General features: G+C 46.1%; 1 protein-coding gene and 1 long non-coding RNA gene across 2 annotated transcripts in view; one reads left to right on the top strand and one right to left on the bottom strand.

The window, feature by feature from the left end:
- Positions 1-19540, top strand: part of Lmtk2 (lemur tyrosine kinase 2) — an 81655-nt gene that overhangs the window by 33082 nt on the left and 29033 nt on the right. Inside the window, 4 exon segments of the mRNA NM_001427236.1 lie at positions 7726-7799; positions 8894-9012; positions 9599-9686; positions 18171-18304. Coding sequence (NP_001414165.1) covers positions 7726-7799; positions 8894-9012; positions 9599-9686; positions 18171-18304 — 415 coding nt within the window.
- LOC148002196 (uncharacterized) lies at positions 7834-14969 on the bottom strand. The gene is made up of 5 exons (XR_015634646.1): positions 14855-14969; positions 14207-14456; positions 13231-13318; positions 11294-11452; positions 7834-9683 (listed from the first exon to the last, which is right to left on the bottom strand). It is a non-coding gene; the product is annotated as an uncharacterized LOC148002196 (long non-coding RNA).

Here is a 19540-nt window from a genome sequence, read left to right as displayed (position 1 = left end):
AATGGAAGGCTCGGATAGACCTCCTGGGGCTGGGGTTCTAGTTCAGTTGTTAGAGTGCTTGCCTAGCATACACGAAATGCTGCTGCGTTCTATCCCTGCGCTGTATCAGCTGGGTGCTACAGAACATGCCTGTGTCCTAGCACTTGGGAAGTGGGAGCAGGAAGATGGAGAGTTCGGGGTCAGCCTGGGCTACCCAAAACTCTTTCTTTAAAAAATGTAAAAATCAAAAAGACTCATGTGTTGGCTCTGGTAGGCTGGTTCCTCTACCTCAAGACACTGAGGAGGGTTTGTTACCTGGCTAAGGGTGTTAATTGGACTGGTTTCTCATAAGGCTTTTTAGATACAGTGATTTGATGAGATTTTATTTCCCATTATAACTATGGGTCAAGAAGTAGAATTTTCCAAGACTTTAAAAAGAAGGCTGTTTAAGTCTTGGCAGGCACTGAATGACTTTTACGGTAGCCATTGTACTGTGGGTATGTTTAAGGGCAGTGTAAACCCAGGCTTATCCTCTTGTAGATCTGTGACTAAGTTATCATTCTGTTGTGAAGAGATACCATGACCAAGGGATTTTTAAAAGAAAGCATTCAGTAGGGGCTTGCTTTCAGTTTTAGAAGGTGCAGAATGGGGCAGCAGACAGGAGTGGTAGCTAAGAGGTTATATCTTGATCAGAAAGAAAGTTGGAAGCCGAGAGAGGAGAGAGCCTGGGCCTCATGTGGGCTTTTGAAACCTCAAAACCACTTCAAGTCACACAGCCACTTCAACAAGGCCATACCTCCTGATTTTTCCCAAAACAGTTCACCTACAGTGGATCGAGCACTGAAACCTATGAGCCTAGTGGGCCGTCCTCGTTCCAGTCACTGCAGCGTGTGATGACCAAAAGGAAGTAAGCTAGACTGAGCTGCTGACACATGCGTTTCATACCAGCCCTCTGTCGGCAGAGGCAGGAGAGTCTCTGTGATTTCAACCGCAGCTTGAGCTATAGAGTGAATTCCAGGACAGCCAGAGAGCTACGTAGTGAGACCCTGTCTCAAAAACACAAAACAAAACCCCAAAACAACAACAAAAACCAAACAAAAGTAAGCTGAAGAGAAGGTAAACATGATATTCCGTGCAGATGGCACGGTGAGGAAAGTGCTCTCTGCAGAAATGCATACTCTGTAGCACACATATAAAAGCCAGGCATGGCAGTGTTCTTCTATCACCCGGGAGCTGGGGGTGATAGTGACAATAGATCCTTGGAGCTTGCTGGCCATCTAATATAGCCAAATACGTGGGCTTCGGGGCCAGTGACGTAGCCTGTCTTAAACAGTAAGAGTGGAGGTTGCAGAGGTCGTAGAGATGGCCTCTTTGGACATCTGGAGCCACAAAAGCATCCTGTGGTACACGTACGTACATGTCTACTAATAAATTCAACACACCTTCCAAGTGACAGACAGTATGTTTTAGCTTTAATTTCTCTAAATAATACTTAAGGGTAGGCTTTAATCAACATGGTGTTTAAAAGGAGTCTAGTGAGTCTTTGTAATAGCTTAAGTGTAAATGGAAATGCTTCAGCCTGTCGAGGTCATTGTTTCCTCTGCCTAGCTCTTGGACCATCTTATTAACTTCAACAGTAGAATCCCAGCCCACATGATTACTAGTGGAAGAGAGACCAGATTATAGAAGAGAAAAAGGTGGGGGTGATCTTGGAAATGGCTTGATCCAGGGCCCCCAAGTTCGGCCATCTTTTTACAGGCTTTGCTTATCAGCCTCATCTCTCAGGCAGTTCTCTCCTTGGAGGAGAGTGACTGTTGAGAATTCTATATGCCTGTTTTTGTAGCTTTACTCTTCTGGGACCAGGAAACCATCTTGGAGAGGCATTCTGGGTAGCTTTACTACAGCCGCCTGCAGAAGCATCACTTAGACAGATAAGAGACCAGTAGCTTCCCTTCCAGGTCTCTTGGGATGGCTAGGAGCACGAACAGAGGTGGGCATGAAAGCAACTTCAGTGAGCCAGGCAGCCATCCTTTTTCGTCCTGAAGCCTCCTTGAAGTCCCTGTTGGAGCTGGGGACATGGCCCAGTAGGAAGACAGCTCACTACTGTACAAGTGTGAGGACCTGAGGCTGGATTTCCCACGCACATGTAAAAGGCTGGGGCAGATGACAGACTGATAGCCCGGACTCACTGAGAGATTCTGTCTCAAAAAATGAGGTGGAGACCAGCAGAGGAAGACTCCTGCTGTTGCCTTCCGGCACACACAAATACAGACGCACACTGCATACAGCTCCCATCACGTGCACATGTATCAGTAAATAGGAAGAGATCATTTTTAGCTTTTCTACTTAAAATATTCAAGTATTTTTATCCTCCTGGGATATAAAAGAACTTGCCATCCTTGGCACTAAATCCAGAAGACATGAAAAAAAATTGCCAGATCTGATTCATAAAATAAAATATTCTGTATTAAAAAATATACTATAAAGCAGTTAGACATGGCAGCAAAAAATATTTGTAAAGTACATTAGACAGTTCACACAAATGTTTAAGAGATTAAAGAGTAACCATGTGGTGGCGACACGTGTCTTTAATCCCAGCACTCAGGAGGCAGAAGCAGGGGCTTCTCTATGAGTTTGAGGCCAGCCTGGTCTACAGAGCTAGTTCCAGGACAGCCAGGGCTACACAGAAACTGTATCTCAAAAATCAAAACAAAACAAAACAAAACAAAAACCAAAGAAATTAAAGAGTGCTATGGGGCTGGGCAGATGACTTGGCTGGTAAGGTGTTTGAGGACCTGAGTTTAAACCTCAGAACTCAAGTACAAAGGCTGGGCATGGTGGTGCACATGCGTAATCCCAACACTGGGGAGGCTCACAACAGGCAGGTCCCGGGGCTCACTGGCCAGGCAGCCTGGCCTACTTGGCGAGCTTTAGGTTAGTGAGACTCTCAGGAAACAAGAGACCTGAAGAGTAATGCTGAAGATTGTTCTTTAGCTTCCACTGTCACACGTGTGCGCTCTCCTAGATGCACACACACATGTGAAAAGAAAGAAGTGCTGTGTCCCTGAACAAGTAAGCTAGGATGTACAAGAAGGTGGTGGTGGGATGCAGTTGAAGTGTTCATACGTGGGCATAGTTCATACATGGGCATCACTAACTGATGGAATACCGGCTTTGTGCAAGATGATAACATGAGGAGGAGGAAGAGAAGGCCCCTGAGTAGTTTGTGGAGAGTGAGAAGGGACCCAGGCTCTCTCAGGCCCTCACTGTCAGTGCAGCCAGAGAAGGGAGCTTCCGGAGATGGCATCTGAGTGTGGAGTCCTTTAGTCCATCCAGCAGGCCTGCTTCTAGTAGCTTATCCTTAGGAACCAGTTGAGTGAGTGGTCAGTGCAAGAGGTGAAATAGAAAATCACAGCGCTGTTGGGCAGTGCACACGGAGGTGTAACTCGGTGGTTTGCTGAGTTACAGGAAATACTGACAGTGGGCTGGCTCCTGTGTATTTTGTAAGTGAACTATGTCTGATTGTAAGAGATCGTTTGAAATGTGAAAAGTGTACCACCTGTTCTCAAGCAAGTTTAGAGGCAGGGTGTGTGTGTGTGTGTGTGTGTGTGTGTGTGTGTGTGTGTGTGTGTTTGTTTGGTGGTGGGGATAGGCATCTAATGATTTAGCCATGGCTCGTCTGGATGTCACTGTGTAGGCCAGTCTGGCCTGGAACTTAAAGAGATGAGCCTGCTTCTGCCTCTTGAATGCTGGAATTAAAGGTGCACACCACCACACATGGCCATATAAACATAAAATATATCCTCTCGGTCCTGAAACCAAAGAATAGAAAAGTATTTACAATGAAATGTCCTTCTTTGTTTCTTATATATGTTTTCAGCTTTATTTTTTCAGGGGTTGGGGGCCAGGGAACAAGATCTCACTGTGTAACCCAGACTGGTCTTTAGCTGGTGGTCCTCCTGCCTCAGCCTCCTAAGTTCTGGGATTATTGGAAGGTGCCACCATAACTAACTTTGCTAGATTTTCTTATTGCAAAGCCTCCAGTCTCACTTTACAATGTAAATCTTTTGTTTCCTTTTTAGAAGGCTGCTTTGGTAGAGCAGTTTAAGGTTCACAGCAAATTGAGGAGTTAAATGGTTTCTGGTACAGCTCCTTTTGTATAAGCCTCCCTTCTTTATTCAGGTATCATGGTAAATATACTGCTTGGTATTGTGCTGTATGTGAGTGTGAGTACACACACATTCATGTTCAACACACAGATCCATGCATGTACAGGGCACAGGAGAATGTCAAGTGTCATGCTGTATCAGTAAGCTGCCATGCTGGTGCTGGGAACTGAACCTGGATCCCCAGGAAGCTCAGCCTTGTTGACTGATTGATTTCTGCCCCCATTCTTCCCCATCCTCTCCTTCCATTTTTATTTGTGTGTCAACATGCGTGCATGCCAGGAGAGGGAGGCTCATGTGTGTGTGTGTGTGTGTGTGTGTGTGTGTGTGTGTGTGTGTGTGTATGTGTATGTTTATACGTGTCAGAGGACAACCTGTGGGAGTTGGTTCGCTTGGGTAGTTCTGGGCATTTTTAGCAGGCACCTTTCCCCGCTGAGTCATCATTCTGGCCTTTCTAATCTGTTTTTAGTTAATTTTTATACACGGTATAGGTTAAGGCACTTTTTTATTGTTTCTTTCGTGTTATTGTTTTTTATGCTGTGTCTCGTGTAGCTCTTCAATAATTCTTGAACTATTGGTGTTCCTGTCTCCACCTTTCTCCCAAGTGCGTGCTACCATACCTGATTTTATGGGGTTGGAACCTGAGACTTTGAGCAGGCCAAGCTAAGCTGACTTAGCTACCTCCCCAGCCCAAGGATAAGATTTTAGTTTCATTCTTTTACATGTGCTTGGTTATCCAGCTGTCCCGTGAGCAGTGTCTGAAGACCTTGGTTTTTCCCCCATTGAATTGTAATGGCATCTTACAAGTTTTCTTTATGCATGTATGTATATATGAGTGTTTTCCCACAAGTTTGTGTGTGTGCTGCATGGGTGCCTGGTGCCCATGGAATCCAGAAGAAGGTGCTGGACTCCCTGGGACTAGAGTTAAGAACCGTTGTGAGCCACAGTGCTGGGAGCCAAACCTGTGAGTGCTCTTAACTGAGAGTAATCTTGCAAGCTTTAAACTTTGTTTGTTTGTTTGTTTATTATTTGTGGGTGTGTGTGCATACCTGTTGGCCTGTGTGTGCTTCATGTGGGTGCAGATGCCCACAAAGGCCATCAGAAGCCTTTGGAATTGGAGTTACAGGCAGTTGGGAGCCTTCTAGTGTGGCTGCTGGGACCCAAACCTGTGCGTGCACGTCCTTCGGAATAGTAGTCAGTGCTTTTTCCACAGAGCCATCCCTGCAGCCGGTCACGGCAGTGACGTCATGTTTATGTATTTGTTACTTAGTGCGTGTATGTGGGTGGCATGGTGCATATGGGGAGATCCAAGGACAGCTTGTGGGAATTTGTTCATTGCTTCTACCATGTGGGTTCCAGGGATGGATCTTTGGATCATTAGGTTTGGCAAGTAGGTACCTTTACCTAGTGAGCCATCTTGTCAACTTCGACATCTATTTTTTTTTTAATCATTTACTACATTTGTTTGGATTGCTTCATAAATCTTAATTTAATATTTTTCCTTTTGAAAAAACATTATTTGTAGTTATGCATACATGTGTGTTTGCATGTGGGTGTGTGCATGTGAGTGCAGGCCCTAGTGGAGGACAGAGGAATCAGATCCCCTAGAGCTAGATTTCAGACCTAAGCTATCCTTAGGTCCTCTGGAAGAGCATCAACCACTCTCAGCCACTGAGCCAGCTCTCCAGCTCCTTGCTTTGTTTCTGAGTTTGTTCGATGTGATTACAATGAAGATTGCAGTTAACATCCTACATTTATAGTAACTGAGCTTAAACTGATGACAGCTTCAGTGTACAGTTTAAAGCTGTTACAAGTTGGGCCGAAGGCAGCTCAGTTGGTTGAGGGCTTAGCATGTGAGGGCCCCATCACCCACACAGTCAGGAAACTGAGGTGTCATGCGTGCCTGTAAGCTGAGCATTTCAGAGAGAGAGAGAGAGAGAGAGAAGAGCGAGGACGTAGCCAAGAGAATCCGTGCCTACAGAACTGAAGCCCAGCTGAGGATGCAGGAGAGCGTGTTAAAAGCAAGTAAGATCTTTATACATTGTATGTCTGCTCCCATAGACTTCTCACTTCTAAAGCGTTCATACTTCAGACCACATAAGGAGTAAAGAGGAACTGTGTTCCAGTAATCCAACGATGCTGGTTTGTGCTTAACTGTGCAATTGTGCTCGTGGAGACCTGTATTCTTCATACAGTTCTGAGATGTCTGTCCTTCCGTCTCACACTGAAGGGAATGAATGACTGCTCTGTAGCATTTATCTCAGGGCAGGCATATTGGCAGCAAACTCCAGCGGTCTTCGTTTCTGGAATGTGGTTTTGCCAGATAGAGCATTCTCAGTTGGAAGGTCTTTTTCTCCCAGCACTTTATCTAGGGAGCCCACTGCCTTCTGGCCCCCATTTCTGATGACTAGTTGGCTCTTACTCTTATTCAGGATCCTCTGTACACAGTGAGTCACCTCTGCCCTCCCAGGATTCTCGGGCTCTCTGCAGTTAGATCGGTAGGGTCTTGTGTGTTCTGAGTCTGATGATACTTGGAGTTTACTGAAATTTCGGATATGGAGATGCATGTCCTGTAGCCATAGCAGACTGTTTTCTTCCTTCCTTCCTCCTTCCCTCCCTCCCTCTTTCCCCCCTCTCATCTCTTTTTTGCCTTTGGGACTTCACTTATGTCTATATTGGTTCACTTGATAGTGCCCTTGTGACAAAGAAGCAAAACAAAACCAACAGTGTAAGATATTAAAGTAAGGGGTTGGGGATTTAGCTCAGTGGTAGAGCGCTTGGCCCTGGGTTCAGTCCCCAGCTCCGAAAAAAAGAAAAGAAAAAAAAAAGATATTAAAGTAAGGTATCAAAAACTATATCATTAGCATTTAAACTCGAGACTCTGTCATTAGTTTGAAAGAGATGCTTATGTGTTTGTTTTTACTTTTATTAGCACAAATACTAAACTTAGTCTTTTTACCTTATGTATTTGGCACTTAATATAAAGATTTATTTTCTTTTTTTTAAGATTTATTTATTGTATATAACTACACTGTAGCTGTCTTCAGATACACCAGAAGAGGGCATCAGATCCCATTACAGATGGTTGTGAGCCACCATGTGGTTGCTGGGATTTGAACTCAGGACCTCTGGAAGAGCAGTCAGTGCTCTTAACTGCTGAGCCATCTCTCCAGCCCCAAAGATTTATTTTCATTATTTGTGCGTGTGCGTGCATGTGCGCACGTAAGTTCGTGTGTGCGTGTCACAGAGCCTCACATCCCCTGGAAGTGGAACTGCACGTGGTTGTGAGTGGTGAGTGACTTGATGTGAATGCTGGGAACTGAACTGGGGTCCTCGGGAAGAGCAATAAGCTCTTTTTTTTTTTTTTTTTTTTTTTTTTTACTTTTGTTAAATACGCGTGTGTTGTTATTGTTGTTGCTGCTGCTGTTTTGAGACAGTTTATCAGGTAGTCCGGGCTAGCCTCAAACTCATGATCCTCCTGCTTCAGTCTTCCTGAAGTCTGGGAAACCTGAGCCAGTCACTATTGCTGTTCTTCCTAAATGCTTATATTTGTAATGTTCTCTCTCTTTTTTTCTCCCAGAAGGTTTGAAGTCTCAGGTCGCTCGCCACAGTCTAAACTATATACAGGAGATTGGGAATGGCTGGTTTGGGAAGGTAAAGTGCTCCGTATTTTCTTTCCCCTTTTCTTGATTCTAAAGTTCACGCTTTTGCTGCTTAGAACTACCTAGTTAATGGTCTTTGAGTATAGCAGCCTAAACAAGGTTAGACAGCCTCCTAGAAAGTTGTGTGCCCGGCACAGCAGCACTCACTCCCTCCACCTCGCAGCTGCAGGGAGATGAGAAAGTTCTTCTAGCACTAGACAATGCCTCATGTCCCCATTCATAATTAGCGTTACAATGTAAACTCAGGTCCTTTACCACCTAGTCTTCTCACTGTTTACAATTATTTCAAAAGGAAATCATTCGATCCTGGTCATTTCCTAGTTAAGTAGTCCTTTACTTTGCTGTCAGTCCAAGGTGACCTGCGTTTGGAAATGCTTTTGCACTGTCCTTTATGTAACTGTTTCCTTGTAGCGAGCTCTTAGGACATAGTTCATCTCACCTTTCTACCTCAGGGGAGTGGTACTCTTCTGTGTGTTTTGGCTGAAGTTTTGGAATAGTCAAAGGCCTGATGTCATCAGCATACCATGGGTTTTTAAGTCTCTGTGTGATTGCGTGTTGGCCGTTTGCTTAAAATGCCCGTGAGGAATGCTTAAGATATTTGAATGGAATTCACAGATCTTTCTCTGTTGTTGTATCATGGTTCGTTTCCATGAAGACGTTTCCAAGTAAGTAGAAAAGATAGATGACATAAATGTCTTAACTATCTGGCGAATATTTTAAAAGGTCCTTTTATTACAGTCTTTCCGTCATTTCTTTTCTTCCTTTCCCCCCTTCACTCCCTCTCCTTCCTCCTCTTTCTTTATTCCCCCACCTCCTTTCCCGTTCTTTCATCAGGATATCTCTGTATAGCGTAGGCTAGTCCTTTATGACCTCTGTGTCTTCCTATCTGAGCTCCTTAGTGTGGGGTTCCATGTGTACTGTCACCCCATGTAAGTGTGTGAGTTTCCTAAGTTCTGTGAGTTGGCCTGCAGAGTAACAGGCCATCTAGCTGTTACTTGTTCTTCTTCACTCTATTTCCTATTAAATGTCACACACTTCTCTATTGTTTTGATAGAAGTGACAAGGAAAACCGTTGTTTGCTTCTAGGTGCTCCTGGGAGAGACTTACACAGGCACCAGCGTCACAAGAGTCATAGTGAAGGAGTTAAAAGTCAGTGCAAGCCCAAAGGAACAAGATACTTTCCTGAACAGTGGAGAGCCTTACTAGTAAGTAAGCTTTTGTATGTGGTCTGCACACAGCCTGCGGCTCTGGAAAGTAAATGTGTAAACCCACTTTGGCTAGAAAACCAGTCTCATTAGACCCAAAGCAGCCTCATGTCAGTTAAGAACAGTTAACCACTCAGCTTGGACAAGAAAAGACAGCAGCTCCAAGGTGACAAAGATGCCAGAGCTATCTGTCAAGGATGTCAAACCAGCCATCACAGAGACATTCCACTGAGCATGTGCAGCACACTTGATGTGATAGGGAAATGCAGGTTGTGTCGAAAGCCCCAAATAGTCTATTTAAGAAATCTAGGACAGGTAAGTTCAGCAGGGTTGCAGGATGCACGATGAATGTGCAAGAGTCACTTTGGGCAGGGACTGTCGGTCAGTGGAGAGCGCTTGCCTAGTGCGGGAGGCCCTGAGAAAGCCTCTCACCTTGTAGTCCTTGCTGGCCTTGAAGCGCCTCCTTGAGGAGTGCTGAGATTGAAGGGCTTGGCCACCATCCGCAATGTGACATGACCCTGTCAGTTTGCCATGCTGTAATGGAGACCATTGTGATGGACAGCACTGTGACTTTTATTTTTACCAGCATTCTTCAGCATCCGAATGTTCTTCAGTGTGTCGGGCAGTGCGTGGAAGCCATTCCCTACCTTCTGGTGTTTGAGTTCTGCGACCTGGTAAGATTTATTAGAAATTCAAGTTGAAGTGTTGGAGGGTTATTTGCAGGTGTTCTTGACAGAAATGGGTTGTTGCTGGCGCTAATATCTGCCTATCGGGGAACTTGGTGGCATGTTACCTGATTCATTTCCTTTGTCACTTTTCTAGTGTTGCTATACCCAGACCCAAGCTGAGCTGTCTACTCTTCCTATGTTGAGTCCTACAGGCCCTGACTTACGGTTGTTGTTTTGTTGGTTTGAGACCGAGTTTCTCTGTAGCACCTGCTGTACTGGCACGCTCTCTGTAGGCCAGGCTGGCCTCAACCTCACAGAGATCCGCCTGGCTCTGCTTTAGCTTTTAAAACTTGTCAGTACTGTACATATGACTGACAGGAGGCTCATGGAGTTTGGGCCTACACTAGATCACACATACATGGGTGAGTTTAGAGCATGGACGCACCATTCCCCTCCAGAGACCCTAAGGTCTTCACACCAACCTGGCATTTTGAAATGTTTCCCCCCCTGGAAAGGTAACTCATGAAAACTTTAACCATCAGAATACCATTACTCATTCAGTTGAGGGGTTTTTTGCCTTCGTATGTATATATATGTGTATGCATGTTTGTACATGTTGGGATGTATGAAGGTGCATGTAGAGGCCCGAGGTTGATGTCAGTTGTCCTCCTTGTTCCTTGAGGTGGGGTCCTTTGCTGAACCCGGAGCTCTCACGTAAGGTAATGCAGAGGTTTGCTGTCCCCACCCTCCACACTGCAGTTACAGCAGACTGCCATGCCACTCAGCATTTATGTGGGGAATGGGGATCCTCAAATCTGTCTCCTCAGCCCCTTTCCAATTTTGAAAATGGTGGATGTATACATTTATATTGTTAAATTAGATAGGCAGGAGTTCAGGGTCATAGCCAGCCTGAGGTCAGCTGAGCTTGTGTGAGACTGTCTCGCACAGGGTACTTATTTTCTTCTTCTACCTATGAAGAGCGATAGTTGGAAAGATTTTTCTTCATGGAGGTAGAGGACTACTTTTAAAAACAATTTCCATGTGAAATTTTTGAAAAATCTTTTGTCCAGTGCAGAATATTTCACATTTTAAGCCTGCTTCTAGCACATAATAATTGTTATTTTTCCAAAAACGGTTAAGAGTATAACTGAACTCGCTAAATTTTAATTGATTTCCTTGCATTGTCTGGGTTTTGAGAACATGAAAACTTCCTTGGCTGTGTACAGAGAAGTAGGAGCGTCCCGGACTAAACCCCCAGTTCAGTTGGATCACACTGTGCTGCTGGAAGAGGAAGCAGGCTGCATTGTGCATGCAGCTTTAGCTCCTAAGTAGACTCTAGATCGTGCTCTCCTGGTGGAGGTGGCTGTCTGAAGGAAAGTGGGTCAGTACGTGTGACCGCAGCCTTAGTTGGGTTCCATCCTAGTCTGACCCTAGATGGCTGTGGTCTGGCCACCCTGAGTTCAGTTCATGCAGAGACTGCACTGTAGGAGCGGTTGGGTGGCTTCAGCCTAGGAGCTGAAAATGGTGCCCACCTGCTCAGACTACAGGGGTGTCCCGCAGGGCCACCAGGCCTCAGGTGTACCTGGAGTCCCTTTCCAGAACTGCATGCTTACCCATGGCCTTCCTGAAAACAGGCCATTGTTCGAGGAGGAATGTAATCCACAGGCAGGAGCCACCGTCTGGTCCCAAACCCACTCCTAAGTCACTGCAGCTAAAGGGCCGGCTGTCTCCATCTGCTCTTAGGGCAGGAGCCTGGGGATGGAGAGCATCTCCTGCACAGACAAGCGAGAATGTTTCTGCACTTCAGTAATCCATATAGAGTTACCAGCCTGACTGGGAACGCTTCTGAAAGCATGTGACAACTCCGCTGTGACCAGTTTATAACGCTTGATGGTAGCTGTCCTTGAGACACGATTGGAAAGATGACTGCAGGGTTTCATGTAACTTGCCATAGCGTATACATGATGCTCTCTTACGATACCAAGGCAATAAAAGTGTTTCAGTTGAGGATTGCTCATCTAAGAAAAATGGACTGAATGTCCTTGGAACCCTGAGAGCTGTGCTCAGTACTCAGGGAATTCAGAGGTGATTGATAGGTCTGCCCTGCCAGTGTGCCTGCAGCCAATTCACCTGTCAGGTTCAGGTAGATACCTGCAAAAGTAATTTCACCCATGACGAGGGCAGGGCGTAAAGGCGTTACTTTACAGAAAGCACTTGGTAAATGGTGTGTGTGTGGTGTGTACATGTTACAGCACAAGTGGAAATTGGAGGACAACTTTCAGGAATTGATGCTAGCCTTCTACTATGCAGTTCCAAGAATCAAACTCAGATCCTCAGGCTTGGTGTCTAGCACCAAAAGCCATCTCATCAGTCCCACCTTTTTCCCCTCAGTGTGTGCTGTACTAGGGATACAACCAGGGATCTTGAACATGCTAGGCAAGAGATCTGCCACAGAGCCACACTGCAGATCCTCAGGGAAGCCTGGCCTGGAAGGGAAGCTTGCAGTGAGTAGCCACGTTAAGTGAGCTTCCCAGGGATACAGATCCTCTGCAGTTGTAAAGGCAGTAGCATTTACCTATGTGATGGAGATCAGGTCGGAAAGTCAGATGTGATTGGGACCCTGCAGGTGCTATGCCAGTGTGGGAGTTCGGGTGAGGGGCTTCCCAGTCATCTGAACGTTTGTTCTGCAGTTTGTGGTGCTGTGCTGAGGAGGGCTGTGGCCTTACTGGAGGAAGTCTGCCATTAGAGGTGGACTTGGAGAATAAAAAGCCTGTGCCATTCTCAGTGTACTTTCTCTGCTTGTGCTTGTGGTTCAAGACTCAGACCTCACCTTCTGCCCTCAGCATCCAATTCCTGCTGCCTGTGATCTCAGTACTCAGCAGGCTAAGCCAAGAGGCTGCCTGCCTCTCCACACAGGACTTCCAGGCTGTGGTACAGAGCATTAAAAAAATTTTTTTTTCCCATGGTAGCTCTCTTTGGCTATGTTTTATATACAAAGTAATGAGGTCATAAAATAAGTTTATAAGTCCAATAAAAATTTGAAATTACAGATTTATTCCTAGGTTCATCATTAGTAGACTGTGAATGAAGTGCTGGTGTGGCATGGCCTGGGAACATGACTGGCCTGGCTGAACTTGGGCACATCGTTTGGAGCTTCTCCAAAAATGTTCTGCCTTCTCTGGCTTAGCAAGCACACTGTGTGTCCTATATTGTTGTGAGGTTTAGGGACACAGTAGGGAACAGGTGAAAACCTAGCTGTGTTCACAGCTTGCTTATAGTAGAACAAACAAAGAAAAAGATGGTCTGCAAACAACAGTGTGCTTGTGGGGGGGTCACAACATGGCTTACGTTTAACATGATGGGGGAGAACTGGGGTTTAATCCCCAGCACCCGTATGACAGCTCACATGGGTAACCTCCGTAACTCCATTTCCCATTTTGGATTTCCACATACAGTGCACAAACATACATGAAGGTAAAACATGCAGTACACATGAAATAATAATCCTTTTTTTAAAGCCTAGGGCCAAGATTAGCAATAAAGCACTTACCAAGAACCTACCAGTGAGCGGCTGGGGATGTAGCTCAGAGGTAGAGCACTCGCTTACGGTGAACAAGTCCCGAGTTCAACTCCCAGCTCTAAAAGAAACAAAATGTAATCCGCTTTGGCGCTCAGACAAAGGCAGGTAGGGATGGGTTTCAGACCACATGAAAGCAGTGGCCTAACAAGCGTCCAGCTGTGGCTCACTGTGCGAGCTGCTAAGACCTGGAAACACATAGTTCGAAGATGGTTGAAAGACAGGATTTACTAATGGCATCTTTGATTTTATCTGATCTGCCGAAAACTGGCGATGCCATACTTTGCACTGTTACGGGTTGGCCGCTTTGTTCTGATCTGTGTTAGACTGGAGCTACCCTCTTAGACATCCTCGGAGAAAAGCACAGGGTGTCAGGAGGGGAGGGCTACCAGCCCAGCACACAAGTCTGTGGACTGCTTACAGAACAGTGAGGAGCGTTGTAGACATTTTTTTTCTTTTTTCTTTTTTTCGGAGCTGGGGACCGAACCCAGGGCCTTGTGCTCGCTAGGCAAGCACTCTACCACTGAGCTAAACCCCCAGCCCCTGTTGTGGACATTTTTAATCCCAGCCCAGGGTTCCTGCCTTGTCTTTGACGTTTAGTTTCCAGATAAAAGACACACATAACCTTTATGTTTACAGTAAACCTCGGACAGCACAGGAGCTGGGCAGATTCTACCCGTATGGCCTTTCCTATCGATTACCCTGAGTTATCACCTACTATTGACTATGTTCTTCTAGGGTGCTCTCAACTCCCACTGACCAGCCCTCAGGACCATGTTCATGACTCACCTACCCCATGATGGCTTCTCTTCCTCCTGCACCTTCTTCCTGTGGTTCTCATCAGACCCCCAGCCTGGGAAACCTAAACCCCACCTCTGTATCTTCAGCTCAGCTCTTAGCTGTCAGTGGCATTGTTAGTGGCCATCGTGTTAGTGACATCGTTACTTACCAATCAGAAATGTCTTGGGGGCAGGGTCACTTGTGTCTACTGCAGACTCTAGGTCAGGGAATACACACTTAGCATTACAGTAGACAAGGAGGCCAAACCTTACACGGCATACACGGCTGTGGCGTGGTTACAGAACAGTGAGAGGGAAGGGCCACCAAGAATGCAGTGACACCTAGACATGCTGGAGACTGTGGTGCCCCAGACCACAGGTAGTTGGCTCAAGGTCGTTAGCTAAGGTGGTTATTTGTTACTGTAAAAATATAAAAATAAAAAAGTAAGGTTGTCTTTCATCCCCCACTAGGTCCCGCACCTCAGTGCCCCAAGATATCTGCTGGATATCTTAATTCTCAGTCAGCAAAGCGTCTCACCCGCTCTGCTCCATCCCATATCACACTGCCGAAGGCCTCTCTCTGAGCCTGGCAGCAATCTCTCTACCTATCTAGTTCCCAAGGCAGGTTTCCATGCCAGAAACACACATCCCAACTCCGTGGCAGCCCAGACCAGCTGCCGCACACTCCCTTACACTTAAATCGCCACATGAAAGAACACACAGCACAATAGCCTTTGACCCAATTGATAAGATATAATTGCCCACCTAAACATACAAAGCCCTGTACACATCCATCCCTTATAAACATTCGTAACAACCTGCAAAGGTACAGCGTGGAATCTTAACGTCACCCGCCATGTTGTCCTGCCACGGCTTCTCTCCCTGTCCCTCCTGTCTCTTCTTCTTTCCGTTCCAGTCTCCTCCTCTTCCTTCAAACTTTTCTCCCACCCATCCTTCCTTCTCGTCCAATGACAGGCCTCCTTCTATCTTGTGCCTGCCTCACCTGTGCCATCATCCCAGTTGTTTTGTCTGATAACTTTCTGTGTGTGTTTATTTTATGTGAGGCGGGGTGGAGGACCCACTTGGTTGGTTTCTTTCCACCGTGTTGGGTATGAGGATGGTGCTCAGATTGAGGCTGGTGTTGAGCCATCATGCTGTCTCAAGGGGCTGGCTTTGAAGGAAGAATGAGACCTGGGGGGAGGGGGTGGTTTTGGCTCATTCTCGGCAGAACCGCTGGCTGTGGGAATGGGGGTTCAGCATGTGTAGTCAAAGCACAGAGGCTCGTTCAAGGGAAGAGGCCACAGGACGCAGCCAGGACATGCCAGGCTGTGAAAGGAGTCTGCTCAAGAAGGAAGACAACAGTGGTAGCAAGAACAAGAGCAGACAGGGATGAGGGGGTGGAGCCAGAGGCTCCTAGCTTTTGTTGCTTTTCCTGAGAGCTTAAGGGATAGGAGAGCTGAGAGAAGAGAAGACTTCAGAGGAGAGGGGTTTAGAAGGCCACAAGCAAATAACCCACCAGCCAAGAGGCAGGGGGTATTAGGATCGCATCCAGATACAAGCCTGAGTGAGCTTCAACTGGTCCATACCCATTCATTCATGAAAGTAAGAGAGATTCAGGATCATCCTTACTTGAATTTGAGGCTAGCCTGGGCTATCTATCTAAAGCCTGTCTCAAAACCAAACAAAGTTCTTTAAACATATTAGACAAACAAATGACCAGCATTTCCACTATAAAGGTATTTACTGTCTCCATTACATTAAGTGGTTAACATTAAATTAACATATATTAAAAATTAATTCTCTGTGTTTAGTGATCTGCCAAAATCCTGTATAGAGCACTACTGGCCTTTTGTGTTGGAATTTAGGAGGGCTAATGCTGGGTATAGATAGCTCCCTGTCGCCATCTAGTGTCAGCAAATTGTCTTTCTTGGATGTACTTGAAAAATGTAAAGCCTGGATAGAGAATTTCATTTTAATTCACAACACATTGTTCTTGGTGATTTTTTAAAAAAAAAAAAGATTTATTTATTTTAATGTGTATGAGTACACTGTCACTGTCTTCAGACCCACCAGAAGAGGGCATCAGATCTCATTACAGATGGTTGTGAGCCACCATATGGTTGCTGGGAATTGAGCACAGGACCTCTGGAAGAGCAATCAGTGCTCTTAACCACTGAGCCATCTGTCCAGCCCTCTTGGTAATTTCATATTTTTTCTTTAAATCACAGACAGTACTAATTGTCCATATCTACTCACTAATCACCCTTAAAGTATAAGTGAGACAAGCTGAGCCCTGTTGACGTCCTGTAATCTAAGACAGACTTCTTTCCTTTTTCTTTCTTTCTCTTTTGGGTGGGGTTTCTTGTGTTCCAGGCTGGCTTCAAAGTCATTTTATAGCCAAAGAATGATGTTGAATTCCTCATTCTCCTGCCTCCACCTTTTAGGTAGCAAGACAGCCATTGTCACAGCTGGCTCTTGTGACTCTTGTAAGCCTCGGTCCTATATCTGCAAGATACCTGAGGTTGTAAGAAATAAGCACCTTGGGTAAAAGATACAAACCATCCTGTTTTATACAATGCACAAAAGCACGAATGGCAGTCCTGATACTTGGGAGGGTGGGATGAGATTCTTGACCAGCCTGCATTACATGGTCATGCTCTTGTCTCAAAACATCAAAATATGACAATTCAAGAACAATCACTGTTATCAACAAACAGTTTTGTGTGTGCTAGAACTGTTAAAGAGAGGAATAGACACCAGTGCAGGTCTGGGTGGGACCTAGACACTACATTAGTGTGTGCACAGCTGCCTGCGGAGGAATATTACGATTGAAAATTCTATCCTGGGAGGAATCTGACAAATTTTCTCTCTTTGGTAAACTTACTGAAGTTGTCAAGAAGATCATCCACCCTCTGAGTTTCTTTCTTTTTTTTTTTTTTTTTTCCGGAGCTGGGGACCGAACTCAGGGCCTTGCGCTTGCTAGGCAAGCGCTCTACCACTGAGCTAAATCCCCAACCCCTGAGTTTCTTTTTTAATTGGACTTTAAGCTGTAAGATCTTGAGTTACTGTCTATCTTAGTATCAGATTATAAAAATCTTCAATTTGGGGCCTGGAGAGATGACTCAGTAAAATGCATACCAAATAAATGAGTTCAATCACCAAAACACATGTAAAGAAAGCCAGAGATGGTGTGTGTGTGTGTGTGTGTGTGTGTGTGTGTGTGTGTGTGTGTGTGTATGAATGTGTGTGTGTATGTGTAGTCCCAGCCCTAGAAAGACAGACAGAAGGGACCCTAGAAGTAGCTGGCCAGCCAGTCAGGCCTAGTAAGCAACTCCAGGCCAATAGGAGATACTGTCTCAAACACTCAAGTAGAGGGTGATTGAGGAAGGTGCCAGGGCTGACCTCTGGCCTCCAACACACACACACTTGAACGTGTGTGTATACATTCCTCTCCCAGAAAGCTTTCATTTGATTTAGATCAAATCAGTAAGTATCTGTTCTTGTGTAAGGAGACTAACATTATTTCCTCAATGTCCTTCCCCAAGCAGAGATGATGTCTATGTGTCCTCTTAGACAGGAAGCCCACAGCAGTCACGGGGAGTAGCCAGGAAGCTGGATGCCTGTGTGTCTGACTGGAATTTGTTCCTTTCCTGCTCAGGCTGCCATCCTCTGCGAAGGCTTTTGAATTGAATTGGAGTTTGCAGGTGGCTGGAATGCTCTTTCCCGTGTTGTTCCCTGGGAAAGGAAGCTGAGAGAGACTCGAACCTGTCCCGAGTACTCAGTGGCTTCCCACACCTCTTCCACCATTTTCTTTTTGCAGTCTCTTCTCCATTGCTCACGCATGCATACATAGTGGCCATGGAGCCTTGTGATGAAGTACTCACCTTATCCTGGAAATGGAAGTCAGGTGGTGTGAATGGCACCATTTTTTAAATTCTCCATATCACTTCTTTATTACCTGAAGGTTTCTAGACATCTGTACTGCACTGAGTTTAATTGTGCGTCATTGTCCGATTGTATTCCATTTACTGCTTTGTTCTGCGTCATTCTTAATAGTTCAGATCAGCTTCAGTGTGGCCTGGGTGCCTGGTTTCTCCCGGTGCTGCACCTGACACTCGTGCTTTCCTGTTGCAGGGTGACCTGAAGGCTTACCTGCACAATGAACAAGAGCACGTGCGCAGCGAGTCACAGACCATGCTGCTGCAGAGGATGGCGTGCGAGATTGCCGCAGGGCTGGCAGCCATGCACAAGCTGCACTTCCTGCACAGGTATGTCTGGCCAGGCACGGGCACTCCTCATGGTTTTGCTGTTGCTGCTCTCTGCAGAGGTGGTCAGGTTTGGGGAGAAGCCTGGGAAGGACTGTAGCTTAGTTGGTAGACTGTACGCTAACATGCCTAAAACTCTGGGCTTCGTAAACTGGATACAGTGGTACATAGAAGGCAGGAGAGTCAAAAAGAAGTTTAAAGACATTCTCCACTGCATAATTGAGGCCAGCCTGGGGTGCATGAGACCCTAATTCAAAAACACCTACACAAAAACTGAAGGCGGAAAGTGTGGAAGAAGGAAGGAGGAAATCAAGGAGGTCGGGTTGCATCACGAGCGCTCTGCTTTAGACACAGTGGTGAAGACGGGGTTGGGTTTGAGTTAAACACTGCCAAAGAATGGAAGGATCATAGCCTGAAGTCTGGAGAATTCCCGAGGAGTGCACAGGGATACGCAGCAGGCTCCCTCCTGACCTCTGGCTCACTGCTTCTCTTCAGTAAGCTTCAGGCTGGGATCCTCTCCTGTGCTGTCCTTCACAGCCCCCCAGGAAGAGGGGCTGAAGGCAACGGCGTCTCTTCTGGCCAACGAGCAATCGTGTCAGGTCTGAAGGTGCCGCCTCCGGTTTGTACCCTGGAGGACAGGCAGTTTGGGGCTGTGTGCATGATCAGGGCCTCCCCTGGTGGCTGCACCGTGAGTTGGAAAAGGCTTCCTGCTTAGTCTCCTTTAGACTGCAGGCTTTCACGGTCCAGTTTTTCAAAATAGAATTATTTATTTGTGTGTACAGAGTCAAGAACACCAGCCTGAAGAGGGAGTCCGATAGCCTTCTTTCTCACTCTCTGTCTTTGGTGAGGATTACCTGAGGCAGGAACTCTTCCTAGCTGACATTTTCCCAGCTAGGCTGGAAGTCAGCAATCGCCAGTGTTCCTGTGTCTGCCTCACCTCAGGTGGTGGGACGCTGAGTGTGAGACCATAAATCCATTCCTCGTGCTTGCTAATAACACAAAGATCTGAAAAGGCATACCTGTCTCGAAGAGACGTCTGGGAAGTTTCTATTTTCAAAAACCAGTCTCGAGCTGGAGAGGTGGCTCCGGTTCACACTGCTCCTGCAGAGGACCCAAGTTTAGTTTGCAGCACATACCCCAGACAACTCACACCTCTGCTCAACTCCAGCACGAGAATCTTCCTTCCTCCTCTGGCCTCTGCAGGTTCTCACACACACACACACACACACACACACACAC

This window comes from Rattus norvegicus, chromosome 12 (genome assembly GCF_021556685.1).
Source record: "Rattus norvegicus strain SHRSP/BbbUtx chromosome 12, alternate assembly SHRSP_T2T, whole genome shotgun sequence".
Lineage (NCBI taxonomy): Eukaryota > Metazoa > Chordata > Mammalia > Rodentia > Muridae > Rattus > Rattus norvegicus.
This window is presented reverse-complemented; position numbering and strand designations above follow the sequence as displayed.